Here is a 20,342-nt window from a genome sequence, read left to right as displayed (position 1 = left end):
GCGGCCCGGACGCCGGTCTGGGCCCACTTCCGGTGCGCTGTGATTAGGACTCCGGCAGCCAGCTCGCCCGTGAAACTTCCGGTCCGCGCTAGGTCGTCCCAGCGGTAGGGCTCGGCTGGGCTGAGTTTGAGCCGACTTGACGCGGGCCCCGCTCCCACCGCCACTGGCTTCCCGAGCGGTCTCGCAGAGGAGCGGACGTGGGCCCATAAACGCAAGAAAGCCCGGAGCTGCGGGACTGAGGGCGCCTAGTGGCCATGCTGGCAACGGACGGAAGACGTGTAGCGCGGGCAAGTGTTACGTGAGCCTCGCTTTTGTCACGTGGTCTTTGGGTTGTGTTCCCAACTGGGTGTCCCGAGCCCCAGGCGGGACGGTGGGAGCCTTTTGCTGGCGCGTCAGAAGAGGAAATGCGAGCGCTTGCGGGTGGTGTCTGTCCTGTTAATGACGGAGCCGTGGGTGAAATGCAAGGTGAAGTGCATAGATACAAAAAGACAAGAATGTAAAGTGAGTGCATGCACAAATATTAAATGGAAAGAGCTAGGCGCAGAGTAGAGAATCTGGCGTGCCATCCTGTGAAATATACACATACGTATGTATTTGTGTGTAGTATATACATTGTATGCGTAGTATACACCCAGCGTGTATACGTGTCCTAAGTGTCTGTCAAAGCATAATCTTAAACTAAAAATATAACACTCATACAAATATATAATGAACACATGTGAAACATTTATACATTTTAAGTAAAGTAACCAGTGATATGAGATAGCTAGTTTGGAGAAGCTTTTGGAGAAACTGGATATTTATCAACACTTTGAGAAAATAGAGTAAGATTGCTAGGTGGGATATGAAGCTGGCTGGTGTCCTACAGAATGATGTAGATTATCTTTTCCAGTGGATAGAAATGATTTGCATCTCTACTGGCCTAAAATCTACACGTTAACATATATCTTCATAGTGCATGGGCGCTAATGAATTGTAAATAATGGCAAACTCAGATAAATTGCCCTAGAGCAGTGGTTTTGAAACTTTCTGGACTTAGGACCCATTTATTGGGAATTCCCTGGCAGTCCGGTGGTTAGAACTCTGAGCTCTCACTACCGAGGGCCCAGGTTCAATCCCTGGTCAGGGAACTAAGATCCCACATTTTGTGAGGCGCGGCCAAAAGAAAAAGAAAAAAAAAGGACCCATTTTCACACTTAAGATTTATTGAAGACTCCAGAGAGTCTTCAATATTTTATGTAGATTATGCTTATCGGTAGTTACCACATTGGAAATTAAAACTGAGAAAATTTTTAAATATTTCTTTATGCATTCTAATAACCATAAAAAACACATTACGTATTAACATATTTTTATGAAGAAATAATGTTCTTCAAAACAGTAAAAGTTTATGAGAAACATAGCATCCTTTTAAATTTTGCAAATCTCTTTACTATCTAGCTAATTGAAGACAGCAAGATTCTCTCATCTGCTGCATTCACTGCATTGCAATATGTTGTTTTGATTGAAGTATAAGAAACCCAGTCTTGGGGCTTCTCTGGTGGCACAGTGGTTGAGAGTCCGCCTGCCGATGCAGGGGACACGGGTTCGTGCCCCGGTCCGGGAAGATCCCACATGCCGCGGAGCGGCTGGGCCCATGAGCCATGGCCGCTGAGCCTGCGCGTCCGGAGCCTGTGCTCCGCAACGGGAGAGGCCACGACAGTGAGAGGCTCGCGTACCGCAAAAAAAAGAAAAAAAAAAGAAACCCAGTCTCATACAAATAGTAGTTTGTCTTTTTAAATAAATGTATTATTCTTGGAAACTACACCAAAATTCGACAGATTGTAGTTTCTCAGTGATTAGTTGCAATATGGAAGCTGAAAACCCAATCAATAAATGTTTCCTACTTTGTCACATTAATACCCATTGGTCTATCCTATACTTTGAATGGAACTTTGTTCGTTCACAATCTAGCCCCCGAACACCCAGGGCAAGGAGAGACCGAAGAAAGAGGCAAACCACTTCAGATTGGTAGGCGGCAGGTTTAATAAGCAAGGGAAGTAACTTACAAGGCTTGCCTGGGCAGCCACTCTGCCAGAATCTTAAAAGTTTATACAGAAGCCTTAACTGGGTTCAGTCACCTACACTGACTGGATGGTCTCATCAACACCTTACTCTCTCAAGGCTGTTTCCCTGAAAACAGCTCCCACTGTGGGAATGGTAGGCTGAGCGTACATTACAAGGACAGCAGAAGGGGTGAGGGGTCTCCTATTGCCTGGGTCCAGCTGGAGGGTCAACCAGGGATAGTGTTCTCTTGATTACCCGCCCCCAACAATCTTTTTTACACACATGATTTTGTAACACCAGAATGGAAGGAAGAATGTGACGCAAGAATCTAACTGTATTAAAAATGTACGAAACAGCCTCTCTGAAAGGGGTGGTAGAAGAAGATGCTGACCTAAGTAACTTTGGAAATGAATGGTGTCTGGAAGACTAAAGGCTAAAGGAACTGTACATAGTAGACACTTCATTCTAAGGTGGTTTTCCACAGGGATATGAGTTATCATTTCTGAGACTACTACATATGTACAGAGGAAATGAACAATTATGTAAACGGTGAGGGTGGTACAGCCGGGCTTCTCACTATTGGCATGGGAAGCTACAGATAAGCAAGAGAGCAGTCTAGAATGATTCGCGTGGTTATGGGTTAGAGGTGGAGGCATCAGCATAAACTCCTGTTTAGCTTAATATAGATACAGATGGCTACATATAGCAATATTTATAGAAATGTGTACATACATGGGTCAGTGTACACACGTTTCCTTGCTCTCTCAGCTGAGAGGACCCAGAAGCAACAATGCCCCAGCAGCAACGCACACACTGAACACCCAGATCCTGGTTTCTAATCCCATCTCCAATAGAAGGGCTAGAACTCCTGGGAGAAACGACTGACTCTAGGACTGGGGCAGAAATATACAAGTTGAGCCTGGATCATCTTATAATGCCAGAAAGTAAGGAAGTGCTCAAAAAGGGGAAGAAATTCCACAGTGACGGGAGTATGCCAAAGGGACCCAGGAGCCATTTGAAAGAGCTCCCAATGGCCAAACGTGGAACAATTTGAGCCTCAAATAAAGTAGTATATTAGAACCCAAAGTACAAAATGAGTATCCGTGAGTCCATACTGATATAGATATCATACCGAATAAATAAATAAATGGAGAGGAATAGACAATTTTCCTGTTCAGAAGAGTTCCGAATAAGTTATGTAAACACCCCACCTGCCAGGAAGTGGAACATAACTCCCCCCTCCTTAAGTGTGGGCTGTGCATAGCGACTTCCGTCCAAAGAGCACAGCGTGGAAACAGGTGCAAGATAACTGTACAGGGAAGACGCCTGGCCGTTGCAACCTCAGCCAGGTGGTCAGAGTCAGCATCACAGCGATGAGTGGTGGCGACTGCAGGCACCCTTGGCACGATATGCTGAGAACGGTGCTCTGCCTCTGTGGTCTCCCTCCCAAAAGCCCATCACCCTAGTTTAATCAGGAGAAACACCAGACAAACCCCATTTGAAGGACATTCTATAAAATGCCTGACCAGTCTTCAACTGTCCGGGTCATCAAAAACAAAGAAAAGGAGAGTCTGACAAACTGTCACAGCCCAGAGGAGCCTAAGTAGACATAACATCTGAGTATTATGTGGTGTCCTGGATGGGATCCTGGCCCAGAAAATGGACACTAGATAAAAGCTACAGAAATCTAAACAAAGTATGGGCTTTAGTTAGTAGTAATTATCAGTACTGGTTCATTAATTGTACACTGACAAGTGTATTATACTAATGTAATATGTTAGCAGGGTAAACTGGGTGGGGGGCATACAGAAACTCTCTGTACTATCTTTGTAATTTTTCTGTAAAACTAATCTAAAATTTAAAAGTCTTCTTTTAAAAAAGTGTTTTTAAAAAAGGGATAATCACCCATAATCGTACTCTCCTGCCTCTCAAAAGTAAGTGGAGCGTTTTGTTGGTATTGGTGCAGGGAGAGAGGCACCCTCATCCACTGCTGGTGTGAACAGGGCAACCTCTCTGGGAGGCATTTGACTGTATGCCGTTCAGTGCTACAGCGATGGTAGCTCCCCACACATAGACAGGAGACGTGTAAGCACGTACTCATCACAAAGGTCCATGGTTCCATACCTGAAATCCCATAGGTGAGCTGAATTTCAGGATTTAGAACATTTTTTAGAAAGGTAATTTGATGCTTACAGTACATTAGCTATTAGACCCCAGGAGGATCTGGGGCAGCAACACGAAATCAAACTCATTAATGCACTGAAACATATGACTATTCACAACAAGTTGGTTGAACAGTGTAAGTATCCTATTTATAAAGTATAAATAGATACATCTTGTCTGATCAGTTTTTGCCACCAAATGAGTTTGTCCCAAACTTACAGGAGAAAAAGAGACAAACACAGTAGGTTTTCAGAGCTTTGGGAGCTCTGAATTCCACAAAAGTGACTGTGGACTTATAGCAGAAAAATAATTGGGGACAATGTGATTGCCCACTAGCTGGGCAATGGATAAAAACACCGTGTTCGTTCACACAATGGAATGCTGTGTCGCAGTTCAAATGATTGGACTAGATCTCCACGTATCAACATGAATAAATCAAAACAATGTATGTTGCGTGCAAAAAAAAACCACCTCATTGCAAAAGGATAGGTCAAGTATATCGATTAAGGAAAACTTTTAAATGTGCAATAATATTATATGTTTACATACACAGAACTAAAGTTTTAAAACTTGCATGAGGAGGACACACGTCAAATTCAAGAGGTGGGTCAGGACCAGATCACACCCACGCCATCGCGCGCCACCTCCATCACAATCGTGTGTCCCTGTGGGTGAGACCTCATGGCCAGAGGGTGACCTGTCACGGGCACTCCTGTGGGGACAGCCTCTCCCAGGCCCTGAGGGCGGGGATGGGTCAAGGGACCCCCACAGAGGAGCCCTCATGGCCCCTCAGGTCAGGGCCGATGAGCTTGGACAGGGGCTCCGGCTCCATCAGAGCTTCTGCCTATTGTGAGGCGGAGAGCTACCCAGGCCACCCTCGCTCTTGTCAGGACATTCAAAGCCGTAGTTGACATGGACACTGTTGGCCGTGCTCGTCGGGGCAGGGCGCTTTGACCAGGAGGCCGCCTTGGCTGCAGTCACCTCCTCCTCCTGCTTCTGCAGCTGCACCAGACCTGGGTTGACATCAGGCCCTGCAGAGGGATAGGTACAGAGGACCACGGTCAGGGAAGCGTGTGCTGGATGCGGGGCGCAGGCGTTTGCTGTGGCCTAAAAAGGAAGTTCCCGAGAGCGAGAGCTAAGCCCGAAGCCCTCCACCTCCACCACTGCCCCTCGCCTCAGCCCTCGCTCCACCCTACACCTAAGTGCCAGTAGCCGTTTCAGCCACCATCTGCACCCAGCCCCTGGCCCACCTGCCTTCCAGTGCAGATCCCTGCCATCCGGGGATCTTGCAGGGGAAGCCCCCAGACACCCATGGCCTGTGACTGCCACCCCCTCCTCTCTTCATGGACACCCTGTGCAAGCGCTCCTTGCCGAGAGAAGCTGTTCCTCACCCTGTTGTCAGACTCAGGTCAGGGAGGGGCCCGGGGGTCTCTGCGCCTGCCACTCGCCTCTCTGTCAAGATCCCAGGCCACTCTGAGGGGGCAGGACCTGCGAGCTCCTTCCTCACTCCCGGCCACTCGGAATCTCCAAGGGGTGGCCACGACCTGTGGGACCTGTAGCTCCCCAACTGGGTGACCCCTGGGGCTGTCCTCCTCGCCACCCACCATCCCCAATACACTCTCCTCTTCCAAAGGGGGTCAGGAAGTTTCTACAAGATGCTGGTGCCTTAGGTAGGGGTGCTGGAGCTGTGTGGCCTCCAGATACACTGCGTGTGACCAGCTCCGTGACTGGGGTGGGAGTCTCAGTTTCCTCATCGGTGAAATGGGGATGAAAACATCACCTACCTCCAGAGGTGATAAGACAATTAGTGCACATATATTAGAGCACAAACACACCCTTCTGTAAATGTTTTCTCTAAAATTACCATTGTTATTATTCCGGGTGTCAGGGAATGGTGCAGCATTGAACTGCTCTCAGCTTGCCCACCGTAACAGGGGGGACGCTTTATCCTGCGGGCCCAGTTTAAATCTCTGTGGGTGTGGGGCGGTGGAATTCCCTGGTGCTCCAGCGGTCAGGACTCCGTGCTTTCACTGCCGAGAGCACGGGTTCAATCCCTGTTCGGGAACGAAGGTCCCGCAAGCTGCCCAGCGCGACCAAAAAAAAAATCTCTTTTGGGGGACGGGGTGTGTAAATGACTGTGCTCAACAATGAGGAAACAGAAATGCACGTGTTGCTGATAGGAGTTTAAATGATAAAACGTGCTGGAGGGCGTTAACCATTGGCATGAATAATCAACATTCACAGACTGGACTTTCTCCAGGAAATATTGGAGGATGAGGTCAAAGATTCAGCCACAAGGATGGTCATCGCGGCATTGGCAATAACATGGGAAGTCAGAAATAGTCTAATGTCCAGCAGCTGGGAGCTGGTTAAATGGATTGTGGCTGATCCATAGGAGAGGATATGTTTTTCGACTGCAAGGAGTCACCCATGAGTGAGTCATGAAATCAATTTCGCAGGTAACACCAGCATTTTTTTAAAAATCAATGATAGACTAGAACAGAAAATATCCAAGGCTTCTCCGGCAGTGTCATTTTGTGAAATGCTTGTTCTACTCTGCCTGTCCGTGTCCGTGCCTGTACACATCACCTCTCAGTGTGAGAATATATTTCCTGCTGAAAGTCACGATCAAAAGTTCAACAGCACACAGCACAGACCATACGGCCACTGAAAGTGTTTGAAACACACATCTGACAAAAAAAAAAAAAAGATGTTTTCACATGTTAAATGAAAGACCCCAGTTTTCCCAAGCCAGGAGGAACTGTGTGCGCACAATCTGGGCAGTGACTGTCCCGAGTAAGCAGGGCTGTGTGTGTTCGTGGCATTTTGCCCGTGGCCTGGAGTCATGAGGGAGGGGCCTGGCAGTGTCAGAGGAGCCCAGGCGCTCACCCAGGTAGCTGAGGACGACCGGCAGGAAGACCAGGCCATGCAGCAGGCCCAGCACAGTGATGAGGAGGTTGAGGCGGAAGAAGAAGATCTGGATGAGCTGCGCCTTGGCCAGGCCCAGGACGAGGATGCCGGGCAGGTTGGTCATGGCCACTCCTGCGAACACCTGGGGGTCACAGGTGGGCGTCAGGCTGGGCACGGGGCAGCCGGCCGAGGGCTAGGTGAGGCAGCCCATCCACTCACCGCGCTGCCCATGGAGATGGTGGCCTCCTTGGCCCTCTCAAGCCGCGTGGGCTTGGTGCTGATGGCAAAGGAGCGGGTGATATGGGACACGAACTCCACAGAGATGCCCACCGCCTGTGGGGAGAGAGGGGGCTTCAGCCACAAAAGGGCGGGGGCAGGGGTCTCCACCCAGACCAGCGGGCAGCACCTAGACTCTAGAAAGAGCTGGGGTCGTCCTATGAGGCCAGCACCCCTCCTGCCCTGGAGCCCCGCCCCTTCGGCCAGCAGGTTACCGTGACCAGGTTGATGAGGGACACAGCATTGTAGCTGATATCCCACAGGGTCATGAAGCCCACAGTGTCCACCAGGATCATGATGATGGAGAACAGGTTGAGGAGGCCGGAGCAGATGTCCATGCCCAGCAGGAAGCAGCAGACAGCGAAGGTGGGCAGCAGGCAGACGGTGAGCATGAAGAGCCCCTCAGGGACCACGGTCAGGTACTGCTCATAGAACACGTTGGTGATCCTGCGGGTCGCAGGGCACAGTCACCACTCCATGGCTTCCCACGCCCACTTCAGGATGAGCATGCAGCTAGGGGAGGGTGTCGGGGGGCCCGGGCCCAGGTGCAGCCCGAGCCTCCCTGCTGCAGCCCATCCCCACCCAGCAGCCGCCCTCACCAGCCCAGCACCCTCACCCGGGCCCACCTCCCTGCATCCCAGTGCCCAGGGACTCACGTGTAAGGGAAGACCTCGAAGTCTGGGTCGGTGCCCGGCACCTTCCGCAGGTCGGCAGTGATGTTGGCTGCCAGCGCCCGAGCTGCCCGCAGAGCCTCCGTGTAATCCTGAGAGTTCTTCAGCGGCTTGTGGTAGGCCATGAACCGCGAGGCTGCAAAGGTCAGAGCCTGTGCCAGGTGCCCTCAGAACCCCCAAGGGATAGCGCCCGGCTGGGTTCAGGGCTCTGCCGCCACCATTTGGGAATTCTTAATACATTTTGAGCAAAGGGCCCAGCATGTTGGTTTGGCCCCAGTCCTGCAAACTCTGCAGCTGGTCCTACTGCCGTGCAAGACTCAAGTCCCAGCCCTGCCTCTGAAGGACAGAGCTTGCAGAGATCTCCCAGGACTTCCTGGTGGCGCAGTGGTTAAGAATCCGTCTGCCAATGCAGAGTACACGGGTTACAGCCCTGGTCCAGGAAGATCCCACATGCCGCAGAGCAGCTAAGCCCGTGTGCCACAACTACTGAGCCTGCACTCTAGAGCCTATGAGCCACAACTACTGAGTCCATGCACCACAGCTACTGAAGCCCACGTGCCTAGAGCCTGTGCTCCACAACAAAAGAAGCCACTGCAACGAGAAGCCCAAGCACCGCAAGGAAGAGTACCCCCCTCTCACCACAACTAGAGAAAGCCCGTGCGCAGCAACGAAGACCCAACGCAGCCAAAAATAAAATTAAATTAAGAAAAGAAAAAAAAAAGAAGGGATCTCCCAGATGAACCCAAACGCTGCTCTGTATGGTTTCAAAACATGCATTGGATTTTTAAAATTCATTTAATTACTTTTCCAATGTACATATTCCTATAGGAAAGGACCAGAAAGGGAGTCAGAAAAATGGAAACAGCTGACTTAACAGAGCTGTGCATCAGGGCACCCACTGGGTAAGTCAATAGTCATTCATTTAACCAGCTGCCCACTGCCCACATCTGGGTGTGACTTGTGCCTGAGAGAAGAGGATGTGGGTGGCTCCCGGGTGTGGCATCAGCCACTGAAAAGTCCATGAACGTCACACTGACCTTGGATTTGGGGGTGGGGAGAAGGAAGCAGGGCAGAAATGGGGTAAAGTCTGAGGATGTGGAGCTGGGCAACGTGACCTCTGAAGATAGGGCCAGGGCAGTTAGAAGTCCCCCATAAAGGAGGAAGGAGAGAAGGTTCGAGATGGAGCTGTTCCCTGGGACTCGTGGGGCCCCTGGAGCAGCTGACTCTGGTCTTCCCCTCCAGTCGAGGCCGTGCTTACCTAAGACCTGCCCATCTGGGCCCAAATTCACGGAGGTGCTGTACGCTGCCAGGCCGCTGCAGGGAGAAGACCAGAGCAGGTTAGCCAAGGATCGGGCCCCCTCCGTGTGCCTGGCCTATGGCCACTCCCAGAGAACCCACACTGCCTCCTGCCCCTCTGTGCCCCTGCCTTGGGCGCCCACACAGCTGTCCTCCCTGGTGGACCCACCACCCCAGCCTACCCTTTGGGACATTTGATGTTGGGCTCATCTTGCAGGAACCAGGGAAGATACTTGTGGAACTGCTCCACTGATGGCCGGACAGACCCTGCTGTGTGTCTCATGCAGTTCTTCAAGCAGGCCAGGGAGTCTGCAGAGAGAGCAGAGGCTCCAGGTGGCGGCACCCACAAGGCCAGTCATCGCCCCCACTGCCCACCTTGTGGTCCTTTCCCATCATGATCCCCACGCACTGCCACTGCCGCAACAGGCATGGGTACTTCTGGAGAGATTTGCATTTGTCTCTAACTATGGGAGGAGTTCCCCTCTCAGTTATGGAAACAGCTGGTACCTATGAGCAAGTGAGGAAGAGAAGTTTGGGACAGAGAAGCAGCCACCACGGGGCCTCCCCGCCCCGCCTACAAGCGCAGCTGCTCCAGGGTAGGGCCACGTGCCGACCCCAGCTCTCACTCGACTCCCTCGGCATGTGAGCAGCAGCCTGCCCAGCGGGTGTGGGCACAACTCAGCAGGGGCATGAGGGGGTGATTGCCTGGTGGGCCAGCTGGGCGTCCACACATACGGGTGCAGTCCCCCACACCTGTGCACCAAGACGGGACCCCCCCGCCCCGACTGACCCTGCCGAAGAGCAGGAGGGGCTAAGAGATCCTCCACCGGTCCTCTCCGTTTTCTAGCCTCAGTTTCCCCAAGATGTAGTGGGCCCTGAGCCCCCAGAGGCCCCATACTCACTGACAGTCGAGGGGCAGAACTCATCTTTATTGGGGCCAAAGACATAAAGGCGGCAGCAGGAAGGTGAGGACAGCCAGTCAATGAAGTCGTCCACCCAGGAGGAGGCAGGGATGGCCAGGTAAGACCTGAGGGTTGGGGAGAGGAGCTCAGGGGACAGGACCACACAGGCAGGCTGCGGCGGGTCCTTCCTACGGTCCAACCTTCACTCTGGGCCTCCCCAGGCACATGGCAGCAGGTGGGCAGCAGAGCAGGGTAGGGGGACAGACAGGGGTGGGCTGGGGCACTCACTCATCAGGGAACTCGGCGGCGTACTGGATCTTCTGGGTTAAGGAGAAGTTGTTGCAGCCTGCGCTGGAGCAGATGGCATTCAAACCTGCCTCACTGGAGAAGTTGTAGCCCCCAGTGGTTACAAAGTAGACTGGGACCCCCACCTCAAAGTAGCGGTTCAGAAAGAGGAAATAGTCAAGCAGGTACGAGTCCTGGAACAGAGGACAGTCAGTGAGGCCAGGGCCAGACACACCCCAGGAGCCTCACTCCAGCAAATGCTCAAGAGGTACACACACAGAGGTGCATGCTCACAGGGGTACAGAGATACGTGCTCACAGAGTCACACATACGGTTCCATTACAGATGTACATGGTCAGAGGTGTGCCCATGGAGGTACACACTCCAAGGCACACACATCCAGGTATAATTACAGGTACATGCACAGAACACACTCATGGAGGTACATGCACAGAGCATCACATGCCAGCCTGCATGAACACACTCTGACACACACACAAACATATACACATAATTTTACCCCTTCTTATCATCTCCGGTTTGGTACAGCCACAGGTCTAACAAGTGACCACAGACTGCACAGACACGCACATGTAAACACCCATGTGCACCCCCTCAAGGCCATGTGCCAGGCATCTGCATGGCCTGTTCCCTTCTCCTATAACGTAAAACCTCAAAGTGACAGCAGGGATGATGTTGGAATAGGAAGAACCAGGATTCCACCTCCCCACCTAGACTCCAACTGCACTGGCAGAATCTGTCTGATGTAACTATTCTGGAATTCTGGGGTCAATTGAGGGCTTGAAGCTTCCAGAGAAAGGCTTGGATGGTTCTTAGCATGGTACTGGCTACTCATCCTTTATCCTCCCAGCCTGAAGCAGGCAGCCATGCACACATTCCAGGAACAGTTTGCACACAGCTTGCAGGATCCAGGGTAGGCTATAAGGCCCATCTCTTAAATATCAAGGATATGTGTTCTGATTACTCATTGCTGCTTCTGATATCCGTAGAGCAGACACAGAGTCAGGCACCATTAAAACCTTCACCTCAAGCTGAAGTTACTTCCAAGATATTTAGAGAGCAAGTGCTTGATTTATTGTTTTTCCCCTTCATATCTCCCTTTTTCTCCTTTTGAGAGCCAGACGTTCAAGAAACATGACACTCAAAATCAACCACAAATACAGGGGAATTTAAACAGTCACTGCTCATGCCCAGGGAAAGGTGAAGGCTCAGAAAAGATCTGGAAAGACTTTAACTTTACATCTCAGGCTGATCTCCATGACAGAGACATCAGTAACAATTAAGTTTTTAAAAATAAATAAATAGGGCTTCCCTGATGGCGCAGTGGTGGAGAATCCGCCTGCCAATGCAGAGGATATGGGTTTGACCCTGGCCCAGGAGGATCCCACATGCTGCAGAGCAACTAAGCCCATGTGCCACAACTACTGAGCCTGCACTCTAGAGCCCGCGTGCCACAACTACTGAAGCCCATGCACCTAGAGCCCGTGTTCTGCAACAAGAGAAGCCATGACAGTAAGAAGCCCGCGCACCGCAATGAAGAGTAGCCCCCGCTCACTGCAACTAGAGAAAGCCCACGCACAGCAACAAAGACCCAACACAGCCAAAAATAAAAACAAATAAATAAATTTATAAAAATAAATAAATAAATAAGCAAACCCTGGGGAAGGAAGAGAATCTGATCTCTAGAGTTACTGTGGACTCTCAAATGTCCATTTTTCAACAACAACAACGAAAATCATAAAACATACAAAGACTCAGAGAGATATGGCCCATACCTAGGAACAAAAATTAATCAACAGACACCATCCCTAAGAAAGACCAGACAATGGATTTATTAGACAGAGACTTTAAAACAACGATCTTAGAGATGCTCAAAGAGCTAAAATAACATATGGACAAAGTCAAGAAAACGATGTATGAACAAAATGGAATGATCAATAAAGAGAAAACATAAAAGAGAACCAAAAAGAAATTCTGGGGCTGAAAAGTACAATAATTAAATAAACAATTCACTGTAGGGATTCAAAAGCATATTTGAGCAGTCAGAAGAAGAATTACCAAACATGAAGATAGGACAATTGAAATTACCAAGTGAAGAAGAGAAAGAAAAAAGAATAAAGAAAAATGAAACTGTGGGACATCATCAAGCAGACCAACATACGCATCATGGGAATCCCAGAAAGAGAAGAGAGAGAAAGAAAGAGGAAGAAAGATTATTTGAAGAAATAACAGCCAAAATTTCATAAATCTGATGAAAGATATGAATATAAACATCCAAGAAACTTAACAAACTCCAAGTAGGATAAACTCAAAGAGACCCACACCAAGGCACATTACAATTCAGCTGTTGAAAGATAAAGACAAAAAGTGAATTTTGAAAGCAACAAAAGAGAAGAAGCTTATCATATACAAAGGATCCCAAATAAGATTATAAGCACAGTTCTTATTAGAAAACTTGAAGGCCAGAAGGTGGTGGGTTCGTATACTCAAAGTACTTAAGGGGAAAAAACTGTCAACCAAGAATCCTACTTCTGGCAAAACCGTACTTCAGAAATGAGGGGAAGATTAAGACATTACCAGATAAACAAGTGCAGAAGGAGTTTGTTGCCACAAGACCTGTCCTGCAAGAAGCACTAAAAGGAGTCTTTCAAGTTGAAATGAAAGGATGCTAGGGTATAACTCAAAGCCATATAAAGAAATGAGGATCACTGGTAAAGGTAAATACATCGAAAATTATAAAAGCTGGTTTTATTGTAACTTTGGTTTGTAACTCCATTTTTTTATTTCTACATAACTTAAGAGACTAATATATAAAAAATGATTAGTCTGCATTTTTGGATACACAGTACATAAAGATGTAATTTTGTGACAGCAATGACTAAAAGGAAATGGAAAGGAACTGTATAGGAACAGATTTTTTCTATGTAATTCATGTTAAACTAGGATACATTCAACAAATTTTAGGATATTTAATGTAATCTCCCTGGTAACCACAAAGAAAATAGCCACGGAATATACACAAAAGGAAATGGGAAAGGAATTTAAGCATTTCACTATCAACTAAACAAAAAGAAGATAGTAATGCAGGAAATGAGAGACAAAAAAGCTATAAGGTATATAGAAAACAAATAGCTCAATGACATAAGTAAGTCTTTCCTTATCAGTACTTACTTTACATGTAAATAGACGACTCTCTCCAGAAAGAAGTCAGAGGTTAACAGAATGGATAAGGAAAACATGATCCGACTACATGATGTCTATAAGAGACTCACTTGATATCCAAAGTTGCCCACAGGTTGAAAGTGAAAGTATAGAAAAAAGATATTCCATGCAAATAGTAGCCAAAGGAGAGGTGGCTATCCTACTACCACGTAAAATAGACTTTAAATAAAAAGGTTACGAAAGACAAAAAAGAACATTATATATTAATAAAAGATTCAACAAAGCAAGAGTAAGTGTGTATAAACAGTTATACACCTAATGAATGACCATCAAAATCTATGAAGCAAAACTTGATAGACATGAAGGGAGAAATAGAAAGTTCTACAATAATAGTAGGAGAGTTCAATACTCCAGTGTCAATAATGGTAGGACACACAGACAGAAGACAATTAAGGAAATAGAGGGCTCGAACAACACAATAAACCAACTAAATCTAACAGACATATGCAGAAACTCTCCCCAACAACAACAAAATACATATTCCTCTCAAATACACATGGAACATTCTCCAGGATAAACCATGTGTTTGGCCACATATTAGATCTCAACATTTAAAAAGATAGTTATCATATTATGTATATTCTCAGACCACGACTACATGAAGTTAGAAATCAATAACAGAAGGAAAACTGAAAAATTCACAAACTTGTAGAAATTATACATCACACTCTTAAACAACCAGTGGGTCAAAGAACAAATCAGAAAGGAAATTAGAAATTTACAGATGAATGAAAATGAAAACATAACATGCCAACACTTATGGGATGCAGTGAAAGTAGTGCTAAGGAGGAAATTTATAGCTATAAATGCTCACAGTAAAAAAGAAGAAAGATCTCAAGTCATCATCCTAACTATACAACTTATAGAAACAGAAAAAAAAATGACTAAACACAAAGCTGCCAAGACAAAAGAAATAATAAAGATTGGAGCAGAGATAAATAAAATAGAGAACAGGAAAACAATATAGACAATCAATGAAACCAAGAATTGGTTCTTCAAAAAGTTTAACAAAAGCAACAAAGATTTACTTACGTCGACTAAGAAAAAAAGAAAAGACTCAAATTACTAAATCTGAATTGAAAGTGGGGACACAACTACTGATTCTACAGAAATAAAAGGAATTGTAAGTAAGTACTATGACCAATTGTATGCAAACAAATTGGATAACCTAGATGAAATGGACAAATTCCGAGAAACACAGAGCCTACCAACACTGTGAAAAGAAGAAATAGAAAATCTGAATAGACCCATAACTAGTAAGGAGTTTGAATCCATTTTCAAAAATCAACTCAACATAGAAAAGCCCTGTACCTGATGACTTCACTGGTGAATTCTACCAAACATTTTAAGAAGAATTAACACCAATACTCCTCAAACTCTTCCAAATAATTGAAGAGGAGGAAACACCTTTAGCTCATTCTATAAGGCCAGCATTGCCCTAATACCAAAGCCAGACAAAGACACTACATGAAAAGAAAGACTACAGACAAATATCCCTTATGAATATTGATGAAAAAAAATCCTCAACAAAATACTAGCAAATTGAGTTCAACAATATTTTAAAAGGGTTATACACTGTGACCAAATGGGATTTATCTCAGAATTCAAGAGTGGTTCAACACATGAAAATCAGTCAATGTAATACACCACATTAATAGAATGAAGAGAAAATCACATGATCATCTCAACTGATGCAGAAAAACTTTTGACAAAATCCCACACCCTAGGAATTCCCTGGCAGTCCAGTGGTTAGGACTCAGCCCTTTCACTGCTGTGGCCCAGGTTCGACCCCTGGTTGAGGAACTAATATCCTGCAAGCCGTGCAGCGTGGACAAAAAAAAAAGAATTCCACATCCTTTTATGAAAAAAAAAACTCAGAAAAGCAGGAGTACAGCAGAGTTCCTCAACATGATAAAAGCCATAGATATGAAAATCCCACAGCTAATATCATACTCAGTGGTGAAAAACTGAAAGAATTTCCTCTAAGATTGAGAACAAGATAAGGATGCCTGCTTTCACCACTTCTATTCAACATAATACTGGAAGTTGTAGTCAGAGCAGTTAGGCAAGGAAAAGAAATTAAAGGCATCTAAACTGGAAAGCAAGTAAAATTATCTCTGTTCATAAAATACATGATCTTATATACATATATAAAACTTTAAAGATCCACCAGATAAAACCCGTTAGAACTAATAAATTCAGCAGAATTGTAGGTTACAAAATTAACACACAAAAATCAGTTGTATTTCTATACGTGAGCAATGAGTAATCCAAAAAGGAAATTAAGAAAACAATTCCATTTACTATAGCACCATAAAATACTTAGGAATTAACTTCACCGAGGAGGTGAAAGACTTATACACTGAAAACTAAAAAACATTGCTGAAAGAAATTAAAGAAGACAGAAATTGAAAGACATCCAATATTCATGAGCTGGAATATTTAATATTGTTAAGATGTCAATAGTACCCAAAGCAACCTATAGATTCAATGAAATCCCTCTCAAAATCCCAATGATTTTTTGGCATAAATACAAAACTCCATCCTAAAATTCATACTGGAATCTCAAGGGACCCCAAATATTAAATAATCTTGGCAAAGAAGAACAAAGTTGAATGACTCATATTTCCTGATTTCAAAATTTACCACAAAGATACAATAATCAAAACAGTGTGACTGCAAAAAAAAAAAAAAAAAAAAGTGAAATTTTGGGGCTTCCCTGGTGGCACAGTGGTTGAGAGTCTGCCTGCCGATGCAGCAGACACGGGTTCGTGCCCCGGTCCGGGAAGATCCCACATGCCGCGGAGCAGCTAGGCCCGTGAGCCATGGCCGCTGAGCCTGCGCGTCCAGAGCCTGTGCTCCACAACGGGAGAGGCCACAACAGTGAGAGGCCCGTGTACCGCAAAAAAACAAAAAAAACAAAAAAAAACAGTGTGGTACTGGCACAAAGACAGACACATAGACCAATGGAATAGAACAGAAAGCCTAGAATTAAACCCTCACATATATGGTCAAATGATTTTTGACAAGGGAGCCAAGACCATTCCCACCAACAAATGGTGCTGGGGAAACTGGATATCTACATGCAAAAGAATGAAGTTGGACCTTCAAAAATATACATAAATATATATATAAATCAACCCAAAATGGATCTAAATTTACGAGGTAAAACTACAAAACTCGGAATAAAACAGGGCGAAAACTTCAGTACATTGGATTTGGCAATGATTTATTGGTTTGTTGTTGTTGTTGTTGTTGTTTTTGGCCATGCCACAAGGCTTGCGGGATCTCAGTTCCCCAGCCAGGGACTGAACCCGGGCCCTGGCAGCAAAAGCCCAGAGTCCTAACCACTAGACCATTAGGGAACTCCTGGCAAAGATTTATTCTTGAATATGACACTAAAGGCACAGTTAACGGACAGAAAAATAGACAAATTAGACTTTATGAAAATTAAAACCTTTGGTGCCTCAAAGTACACTACCAATAGAGTAAAAAAGCAACCAACAGAAATGAAGGAAATATTCACAAATCACATATCTGATAAGGGATTGATTATCCAGGATACCTAGAGAACTCTTAGAACTCAACAACAAAATCCAATCCAATTCAAAACTAGACATTTCTCCAAAGGAGCTATACAAATGGACAGTAAGTACATGCTTAACATCACTAATTGTTAGGGAAATGCGAATCAAAGCCACAATGAGATACCACCTCACACCCATTAGGATGGCTATTATCAAAAAAGAAACAAACAAACAAACCAAAAAAACCCAGAAAACAAGTGTCGGTGAGGATGTGGAGAAATTGGAACCCTGTGCGTTGTTGGTAGGAATGTAAAATGGTACAGCTGCTGCTATGGCAAACGGTATGGAGCTTCCTCAGAAAACTAAAAACTAGAATTGCCATACGATTTAGCAATTCCATTTCTGGGTATACACCCAAAATAATTGACAGCAGGGTCTCAAAGGGATACTTGTAAACCCGTGTTCATAGCAGTATTATTTCACAATAGCTAAAACGTGGAAGCAACCCATATCCATCAACAGAAAAATGCTTAAGGAAACTGTGAGGTATATGCATTCGTATACATATGAATATTCTCCAGCCTTAAAAAGGAAGGAAATTCTAACACGTGTTACAACATAGCTGAACCTTGAGGACATTATGCTAAGTGAACGAAGCCCATCACAAAAGGACAAATAGCGTATGATTCCACTTACATGAGGTGCCTAGATTAGTCAACTTCAGAGCCAGAGGGTAGGATGGTGGGTGCCAGCGGCTGGGGGGAGGGGATGGGGAGTCAGTGTTTAATAGGGACAGAGGTTCAGTTTTGCAGGCTGAAAGGGCCGTGGAGATGGATGGTGGTGAATGTTGCATAACAATGTGAACGTACTTAACGCCACTTTAAAATGGTTAAAATGGCAAATTTCATGTTACGTATATTTTACCAGAAGAAAAAAACGGAGAGAAATAAGTTTTATAACCTCATAAAAAACAAACAAATCTCCCCCAAAGAAAAATAAACAAAGGGCATAAACAAAACCTCAGCTGGGTCTGGCAGCCCATCACCACCTTCCTTCTCGCTCATCGGCTCTGCCCACCAGGTCCCTGATGCCCGTCCTGGGGGCACTGGGGACCCTCTTCTCTTCGGCCCTGTGAGCAGCCCCCAGGGCCACCATGGGTGGCAGGGTCATTCTGCACCCTTGCTGGCTTTGCTGCCTCCTCTTCCTCCCTATGGTGGCTCGAAGGTGCCGTCCTGGCTGTCAGCTCTCCTCCCACCTCATCTTGCTTCCAAGGCCAGCACCACCTGCAGATGGCTACCCAGACTACTCATCCCAGGGCTCCTGCCAGCAAATGGACTCCCATCACCCTGCCCAGGGTGGCCCTGGGTGTCCGAGCCCTCATGACGCTCTGCCTCCCCTGGAGCGCAGGCACGCAGACTTGCTCTCCCCCAGCCACCAGCCCACACCACCTCTGGTTGCACGTCCAGACGAGCCTCTCCGATGTGTGCTTGCTGGCCCCAGCCTGGCAGTCAGCACCCTTCCCCACCCCCGAGCCCCGGCCTCCCGCTCTCGGGCTCTACCGCCACTCCTCCCCACACCCAGTCACTCCCACACCCAGGAAATGCACCTGGGTGAGCCCCAGCCTCCCACGGGTCCGTGCCGTCACCCTTGCTGCCTTCCTCTGCAAATCCCGCTCATGCTCAGATGCCCCTTGATCTCTCCTCTGCCCAGGACCCTCAAGCCACAGAGGTCTTTCCTTCCACTCTGCTGCCAGCCTCCAAGAACTCCTAGTACCTGGTGGGGAGGGGCTGCCCCGGCTCACCTAGGAAGAAGCCCCCGACCCTCACTGTCTTTCAGAGGACGGTACAGTGACATGGGCTGCTGCAGAGCCCAGGTCTGAGGATGTGGCATGCCCAGCAGAAGGCAGGTGCTCAGCGAGCCTGCCCTGACAATCATCTCGAGCGGCTCCCATGGCCAGCCCCTCGGGTGCCTGGTCGTCTCTCTCTCGGGGCCTGGGGCTGGCGCTGAGCTCCTGCGTTTTCCATCCATGACGTGGCTTCTCTTCCCAGCTCCACGTGACGAGCGGTCCCACACTCCTACCACGCCCCTGCTCCATGCCGCCCCACCAGTTGTGTGCTGCTGACCCTCCCCACGTCCCTGGGGGCCGAGGGCAGGGGAGGGAGGGCACCCATGGGTGGCCCCAGGGCCCGCTCACCTTGGGCAGGGCCAGCTCCTGGTCCAGCCCCACTTTGACGTAGCACATGAAATAGAGACTTGCTCCAAACATGGCCAGGAAGAGCAGCAGCTGCGGGGGGAAGCGCTGTGTGAAGGCCTCCTGCCCAGCAGCTCCCCAGGCTGGGTCTGGGCGGGGTCTCGTGGGGAACATTCTGGAGTTGGGCAGGCTTGAATCTCAGCCTCCCTCTTGCTTCAGCACCTGGACCTGGGCAAGCTCGACACCCCTCCAAAGATGACGGGCGAGGCGAGGGTCCAGGCTGAGCAGACCCCTGTCCCCGGGTGGTGCGAGGCCCCCCCAGCTTCCCCTCTGTCCCCACTCACCACGACCACACGGGTGAACCGGTGCAGCAGGAACGGGACGTAGAACTTGCGGAAGCATCGGAGCAGTAGCCCCTCGTCCTGGCTAGGCGGGGGCAGCTCCTGGGCGCTCTTGCAGCAGCAGACGTCCAGCCGGGAGGCCTGGAAGGAGGCAGGCGCTCAAGGTGGCCCCAAAACAGACCCCAGGGACCACCTCCCTCCCATGGGGTGGGAGAGCCACCTTCCACAGGTGGCCCGTGCCAGCACCACCCAGTGGGGACATGCCACTGTGCGTTGCCTTTATCTCTATTTTCTACCTTGATAAAACACCTTTGAATTTTGCACCATCACGGAAACAGGAACTCCCTCCCTGTCAGTCTCTCATTTATATTTTATGTCATGACCTCGTGTACTTTAGGAGGTTTGATCATATTCCCCCAAATTACCAAAACGAGGTTGCTTTGGGACGTTGGGGACTATGTGGCCCAAATAGTCCAGCGCTCTGTTGCCGC

At 47.7% G+C, this 20,342-nt stretch overlaps 1 protein-coding gene across 1 annotated transcript in view; it reads right to left on the bottom strand.

The window, feature by feature from the left end:
- Positions 1–1,987: 1,987 nt before the first annotated feature.
- Positions 1,988–20,342, bottom strand: part of NPC1L1 (NPC1 like intracellular cholesterol transporter 1) — a 46,289-nt gene continuing 27,934 nt past the window's right edge. Inside the window, exons 10-20 of the mRNA XM_067745780.1 lie at positions 19,855–19,992; positions 19,514–19,603; positions 10,553–10,743; positions 10,265–10,389; positions 9,545–9,671; positions 9,325–9,380; positions 8,052–8,202; positions 7,611–7,842; positions 7,339–7,452; positions 7,099–7,261; positions 1,988–5,240 (exon numbers count right to left, since the gene is read on the bottom strand). Of these exons, the coding sequence (XP_067601881.1) occupies positions 5,041–5,240; positions 7,099–7,261; positions 7,339–7,452; positions 7,611–7,842; positions 8,052–8,202; positions 9,325–9,380; positions 9,545–9,671; positions 10,265–10,389; positions 10,553–10,743; positions 19,514–19,603; positions 19,855–19,992 (1,587 nt within the window). The 3' untranslated portion in view covers positions 1,988–5,040. The remainder of the gene's footprint in view (positions 5,241–7,098; positions 7,262–7,338; positions 7,453–7,610; positions 7,843–8,051; positions 8,203–9,324; positions 9,381–9,544; positions 9,672–10,264; positions 10,390–10,552; positions 10,744–19,513; positions 19,604–19,854; positions 19,993–20,342) is intronic.

This window comes from Pseudorca crassidens, chromosome 8 (assembly GCF_039906515.1).
Source record: "Pseudorca crassidens isolate mPseCra1 chromosome 8, mPseCra1.hap1, whole genome shotgun sequence".
NCBI lineage: Eukaryota > Metazoa > Chordata > Mammalia > Artiodactyla > Delphinidae > Pseudorca > Pseudorca crassidens.
Note: the sequence above shows the minus strand (reverse complement) of the source record. Positions and strands in the feature narration are given on the sequence as shown.